Source organism: Sebastes fasciatus, chromosome 3, assembly GCF_043250625.1.
Source record: "Sebastes fasciatus isolate fSebFas1 chromosome 3, fSebFas1.pri, whole genome shotgun sequence".
In the NCBI taxonomy this organism is placed as follows: domain Eukaryota; kingdom Metazoa; phylum Chordata; class Actinopteri; order Perciformes; family Sebastidae; genus Sebastes; species Sebastes fasciatus.
Window position 1 is genome coordinate 27,012,308 of NC_133797.1, and position 7,432 is coordinate 27,019,739.

At 41.0% G+C, this 7,432-nt stretch overlaps 1 protein-coding gene across 1 annotated transcript; it reads right to left on the minus strand.

Annotated features, from left to right (window-relative positions):
* Nucleotides 1–344: 344 nt before the first annotated feature.
* On the minus strand, nucleotides 345–4,530 carry LOC141762779 (uncharacterized). Its single transcript, XM_074626840.1, has one exon. It carries the CDS (start codon nucleotides 4,485–4,487, stop codon nucleotides 345–347), a length of 4,143 nt encoding a protein of 1,380 aa, XP_074482941.1. The 5' UTR covers nucleotides 4,488–4,530.
* Between the last annotated feature and the right edge of the window lie 2,902 nt (nucleotides 4,531–7,432).

Genomic DNA, 7,432 nt, shown 5'->3' on the forward strand with positions numbered 1-7,432 from the left:
CCTCTCTACCTCCTGAACAACAGCTGCCCGTACCTCTCACCCACTAGGAGCCTTCACAGCTCACGTCAGGTGAGAGGTCATGATTCACACTCACACCTATAGGCTGCATGTCTTTGGACTTTGGGAGGAAACCGGAGCAACCGGAGAAAAACCCCATGCAGACACAGAGAGAACATGCAAACTCTACACAGAAAGGCCCCACAGACAGTGCTCACCACTGCTCCACCGTGCCCATTCATTTATAAATATAAATTATGTTTATCACATTCATAATCTATATTTATAAATTACTTTGTTGTTAGGATTTAAAGTGGAGTTGTAGTTTGTAGGGATTGTAGTTTACATTAAAAAGGTATTTCAAAGTTGTTGGCGTAGGGCAGTAGCTGGCAGTAGGTATAGTCCATCAGGTAGTTACACCCTAGGCCTACACCCACAGCGGTGATGGCAAGCGGGAGACCTACTTTCAGCAGACATTTAGCAGAACGGCACAAGAAACTTCTGGTCCGAGACACAGAAGCTGGAGACTCTGGGAGGCTCTCATCGCTCTGATACCCAGATGTCGTCTCAGAGAAGTTCTCATCTCTCTGCTGCCCAACGCCAGCTACTATCTCCTCCTCTTGCCTCGCCTCTTGCTGGTGTTTAAGATCACGGACTGATTGCTTCAAATCGGTTGTTAGGATGTAACATTCTTCTAACTGTTCCTGATAATAAGCAATTTTCCTGGTTTGGATGGCTTTGTGCTCGTCCATTTGGCAGATTTGATCATTAGCCAGCTCCACTTGGGACTGGAGATCCTGAACAGCTGTCTTCAGGTTTCCCATCTCCTCATTTTGTTTTGCTGTCAAAGACTCAAGTCGAGCCAGCTCATCGATGGCCCTCATGTACTGGTCACTCAGAGAGACTTCCTTTTTCTGAAGATCACGCAGTACTTGACTCATCTTTTTTCCAGCACAGGTCAGATTCTGTATTTCCTCGCCTTTATCCCTGATGAGTTCCTCACTCCGTTGTAATTGTTCAGTCTCTGCTTGTCTCAGTGATTCAATGCGAGCCACCTTCGCGATAAGGCTCTGGTTCTCATCAGCTGTGATTTTCCCGTTTTTCTGCAGTTTTTGAACTTGTTTCCGCAGATTCTCATTCAGAGACTCAAGTTGAGACACCTCATTGGTGGCGTTCCTGTTCTGCTCACTCAGAGAGACTTCCTTTGTCCGAAGATCACGCAGTACTTGACTCATCTCTTTTCCAGCACAGGTCAGATTCTGTATTTCCTCATCTTTATCCCAGATGAGTTCCTGACTTTCTCTTACCTGGTGCTGAAGATCACGGACTGCTGCCAACAGATGTTCAGTCTCTGCTTGTCTCAGTGATTCAATGCGAGCCACCTTCGCGATAAGGCTCTGGTTCTCATCAGCTGTGATTTTCCCGTTTTTCTGCAGTTTTTGAACTTGTTTCCGCAGATTCTCATTCAGAGACTCAAGTTGAGACACCTCATTGGTGGCGTTCCTGTTCTGCTCACTCAGAGAGACTTCCTTTGTCCAAAGATCACGCAGTACTTGACTCATCTCTTTTCCAGCACAGGTCAGATTCTGTATTTCCTCATCTTTATCCCTGATGAGTTCCTGACTTTCTCTTACCTGGTGCTGAAGATCACGGACTGCTGCCAACAGATGTTCAGTCTCTGCTTGTCTCAGTGATTCAATGCGAGCCACCTTCGCGATAAGGCTCTGGTTCTCATCAGCTGTGATTTTCCCGTTTTTCTGCAGTTCTTGAACTTGTTTCCGCAGATTCTCATTCAGAGACTCAAGTTGAGACACCTCATTGGTGGCGTTCCTGTTCTGCTCACTCAGAGAGACTTCCTTTGTCCGAAGATCACGCAGTACTTGACTCATCTCTTTTCCAGCACAGGTCAGATTCTGTATTTCCTCATCTTTATCCCTGATGAGTTCCTGACTTTCTCTTACCTGGTGCTGAAGATCACGGACTGCTGCCAACAGATGTTCAGTCTCTGCTTGTCTCAGTGATTCAATGCGAGCCACCTTCGCGATAAGGCTCTGGTTCTCATCAGCTGTGATTTTCCCGTTTTTCTGCAGTTCTTGAACTTGTTTCCGCAGATTCTCATTCAGAGACTCAAGTTGAGACACCTCATTGGTGGCATTCCTGTTCTGCTCACTCAGAGAGACTTCCTTTTTCTGAAGATCATGCAGTGCTTGACTCAACTCTTCTCCAGCACAGGTCAGATTCTGTATTTCCTCATCTTTATCCCTGATGAGTTCCTCACTCCGTTGTAATTGTTCAGTCTCTGCTTGTCTCAGTGATTCAATGCGAGCCACCTTCGCGATAAGGCTCTGGTTCTCATCAGCTGTGATTTTCCCGTTTTTCTGCAGTTTTTGAACTTGTTTCCGCAGATTCTCATTCAGAGACTCAAGTTGAGACACCTCATTGGTGGCGTTCCTGTTCTGCTCACTCAGAGAGACTTCCTTTGTCCGAAGATCACGCAGTACTTGACTCATCTCTTTTCCAGCACAGGTCAGATTCTGTATTTCCTCATCTTTATCCCTGATGAGTTCCTGACTTTCTCTTACCTGGTGCTGAAGATCACGGACTGCTGCCAACAGATGTTCAGTCTCTGCTTGTCTCAGTGATTCAATGCGAGCCACCTTCGCGATAAGGCTCTGGTTCTCATCAGCTGTGATTTTCCCGTTTTTCTGCAGTTCTTGAACTTGTTTCCGCAGATTCTCATTCAGAGACTCAAGTTGAGACACCTCATTGGTGGCATTCCTGTTCTGCTCACTCAGAGAGACTTCCTTTTTCTGAAGATCATGCAGTGCTTGACTCATCTCTTCTCCAGCACAGGTCAGATTCTGTATTTCCTCATCTTTATCCCTGATGAGTTCCTGACCTTCTCTTACCTGGTGCTGAAGATCAACGCCAGCTAGTATCTCCTCCTCTTGCTGGTGTTTAAGATCACGGACTGATTGCTTCAAATCGGTGTTTAGGATGTAACATTCTTCTAACTGTTCCTGATAATAAGCAATTTTCCTGGTTTGGATTGCTTTGTGCTCGTCCATTTGGAAGATTTGTTCGTTAGCCAGCTCCATTTGGGACTGGAGATCCTGAACAGCTGTCTTCAGGTTTCTCGTCTCCTCATTTTGTTTTGCTGTCAGAGACTCAAGTCGAGCCAGCTCATTGGTGGCGTTCCTGTTCTGCTCACTCAGAGAGACTTCCTTTTTCAGAAGATCATGCAGTGCTTGACTCATCTTTTTTCCAGCACAGGTCAGATTCTGTATTTCCTCGCCTTTATCCCTGATGAGTTCCTCACTCCGTTGTAATTCTTCAGTCTCTGCTTGTCTCAGTGATTCAATGCGAGCCACCTTCGCGATAAGGCTCTGGTTCTCATCAGCTGTGATTTTCCCGTTTTTCTGCAGTTCTTGAACTTGTTTCCGCAGATTCTCATTCAGAGACTCAAGTTGAGACACCTCATTGGTGGCGTTCCTGTTCTGCTCACTCAGAGAGACTTCCTTTGTCTGAAGATCATGCAGTGCTTGACTCATCTCTTCTCCAGCACAGGTCAGATTCTGTATTTCCTCATCTTTATCCCTGATGAGTTCCTGACCTTCTCTTACCTGGTGCTGAAGATCAACGCCAGCTAGTATCTCCTCCTCTTGCTGGTGTTTAAGATCACGGACTGATTGCTTCAAATCGGTGTTTAGGATGTAACATTCTTCTAACTGTTCCTGATAATAAGCAATTTTCCTGGTTTGGATGGCTTTGTGCTCGTCCATTTGGAAGATTTGTTCGTTAGCCAGCTCCATTTGGGACTGGAGATCCTGAACAGCTGTCTTCAGGTTTCTCGTCTCCTCATTTTGTTTTGCTGTCAGAGACTCAAGTCGAGCCAGCTCATTGGTGGCGTTCCTGTTCTGCTCACTCAGAGAGACTTCTTTTTTCAGAAGATCATGCAGTGTTTGACTCATCTCTTCTCCAGCATAGGTCCGCTTCTGTATTTCCTCATCTTTATCGCTGATGAGTAACAGCTCATGTTTGTCTTGTTGAGCTGCACGATGCTCGAGGTCATATACGTCCCTCAGATCTTCAATATCTGCTTGGTTTACTTTGTCCAGAAATTGAAGTCTGGCCACCTCAACAGTCTCCGTCTCCAGCTTTCTTGTCAGTGTGTTATTTTTCTTTGTGATGTCTTGAAACTCCACCTGAAGCGTCTCCTTTTCCTTAATCTCCCTTCTCAGTTGCGTCCTTGCATCCATCAGTTGGTTCTGCAGATCTTGCACAACTTGCAGGTGCACGACACTTTCCTCCCTCACTTTTTCCAACTCCACTGTCAGCGACCGTTCTTTTGACTCCAGTTTAAAGTTCTTATGTCGAGGTTTGTCATAAAAGTCTTTTGGAAGCCGTTGAGGCTCCTTTGACACACGGACGAGATGTGATTTCTCCATCGCTGCGCGGCGCATAGCGTTGTGTAAATAATTTTGAGACATCGCGGTTGTTCTCAAAACTCTTCAAATCGCAGGTTGCTAAATCTTAAAATAATATGAGAATCCCTGGTTTGTCTAGCTATGGTTTGTTCCTGAACACACTCTTCCTTTGATCTGCTGTGACGTCATAACATTCCAGTGGCTGTGATCGTGACATGAGGTCATGACATTCATGCGCCGTTCCACGCATGCGCATAGAATATCATGACGCTGCATCATAACATTCTATGCGCATCTGCTTGAGCCATAGCATGTTTTTTTTTTAAAAAAGACACTAGCTGTGTTCTATCTGAGATAGACACATAATGGCGACTGAAAGACTGACAAAACATTTGAAAAGTTGCATTAATTTAGTTAATGTGAATCCAACCACCTTCATTATTTATTTATCTGTAATTTCTTTTTTATGAATTTTTTTTTTTTTTTAGGTTGTGGGATATATTCTTCAAGATCAAATTAAATCAAGATAAATTTCACCCGATGTGAATATAGGACAGGCTTGCATGCCATAAACTTTAAAATGTAAAGACTTATTACCACTTAGGCTACTTTTTTGTGCTTTATTTAGGCCAGGGGTCAGCAACCTTTACTATAAAAAAAGCCATTTTAGGCAACAATAATTAAAAAAAAATCTGTCTGGTGCCACAAAACATTTGATCATTGTGATGAAGGTAGCACAGTTTATAGTCTAAGTTTATAGTATATAAGTCTAATGCAGTGAGGGCCAAAGTGCAAATGTACTACGGAGTATTAGGGCCACATTGAGGGAAAAAACATCTGAGATTTACAGAATAAAGTCAGAATATAATGAGAAAAAAGTCGTAATGTTATGAGAATAAAATCATAATTTTAGAGAGAAAAAAAAGAAAATAACTCGTAAATTTACTACTTTATATTGTGACTTTATTCTCATAATACTACGACTTTTTTTCTTGTAAACCTATGACTTTATTCTCGTAATATTATGACTTTATTCTCATAATACTACGACTTTTTTTTCTTGTAAACCTATGACTTTATTCTCATAATATTATGACTTTATTCTCATAATACTACAACTTTTTTTTCTTGTAAACCTATGACTTTATTCTCGTAATATTACGACTTTATTCTCATAATATTATGACTTTATTCTCGAAATCTCAGATTTTTTTTTTTTTCCTCAATGTGGCCCTAAAACTCCGTCGTACCGTCGTACCATAGACCTACAACAATGATGAATAAAATTGAAAATGTGAACCAAAAACAGTTATTCATTTCCACTAATATGTTTATAAGTCCACAGAGAGCCACTGGAGAGGGGCTAAAGAGCCCCATGTGGCTCCGGAGCTGCAGGTTGCTTGGAGACCCCTGGTATAGGCTGACAATGTTGGGTCATGTTTAAGATACAGTAGATGTTCATCCAGTCAGTCCTCAGAAGCATCCTTCTCTGTGTGGAGCGTTTTCCTGCTCAAAGCGTCGGGAGTAACAAACACACTTTATGTCATTTCGTGGCTCCTTTGGCGCACCTGTGTTGTTTTTTGGGCACGTTGTGAGAACAGAAAGAATCCGTTAGGTGAGGCGTTAGAGGCTGAGACAATCAGTCACAAGACAATACTTTCATCCTGTAAGCACATCTGGATCTCTCCCCGTCATGACGCACAGACATTCTGGGAATTCATAGAGAGTTTTCCTCAGAGAAAACGTATCGTCTGTTACGTGCAGAGTTTCACATATGAAAACAAAAGCTCAAACATGCTGCAAAGAACAGAACATTACTATTTTTAAATTAATTAATTCATCCTGACATGTTGAAGATCTGATGGTCACAATGTTTCCCGTGCTTTATAGTGCGCGTTTTTATTTGTCATCATAATAATCCATACATCACCATCCGCAGTTGAATACCACCGTAGAGCTTTAAATAAATGGAATGAAATAAATAAATAAATAAATAAAATGAAAGTAAGATTTTTTTTTTTATACTTTATTTTTTCCTTTTTTTCAAGGCTGTTTTCATATATGCAATCCACTGTTTGTAATTACAACAGTCTATAAACCAACTTTTAAGTAGATGAGCTTACAGACAAACCCATCAAGTACACTTAGAGAAATCAACCTCAACATTCAAAACCAAAACAAAACCAAGAAAAGAAATAACAATAATAAAGAAAGTAAGATTTAAATGTGTTCTAGGTTTTTGCATGTTTTTTTTTTTTTCCTTAAATCATGATGACATCAAAGTTTACTTCAGTTAGATTTCCACCAGCCGCCACTGTAAATACCTAATAGTGAATAAGGCTTAGGAAGAGTCCTTCAAAATTATTCATAAATATTACCCTCTCAATAATCACTACATATATGCAGAAATAAAAACAATTAAAAAAGACATAAAGACCTTTGCAGATTTATCATTGATCATATCTTTAAAGACATTATTATGGGGAAATGTGGTATTTGGTTTCTTCAACAAAAAACAACAACTATTTTCTCATAATAAATTTGATATGTTTTCTTTTAATCTTTTATTCATAAATATAAATTTAACAATAAATATCTTATTTTGTTGAAGGATGTTGAGCAATATGTGAAACCACTTTCTAATTTGACTAAGAAAAAGGCTATTAAGACTGTAATATTTTTGTTTAGTGTGATATATCCCTGACTCTTTTGTTAATGTGAATTACGTTCTTTTGTTTAATAATGAAAGAAAGTAGAGATAAGTAGCCATTTAGTGTAAAATAACATGACGCCATGAGTTGGTTTTCCTCCTGTCCTCCAATGTTTTGAGTCACCAGCCGCCACTGGTGCATATAATCCTAAATAAAGTTGTGTTTAATGAAATTACCTCAAACTAATTGACACAGAAAATGTGGGCACAGGTATTATTCTAGTTTAGAAGTACTGGGTCTCTACAGTAGTCTGCTGTGTAGTGTGTGGGTGAATGGGGTTGGTAGCTAATTTCAACC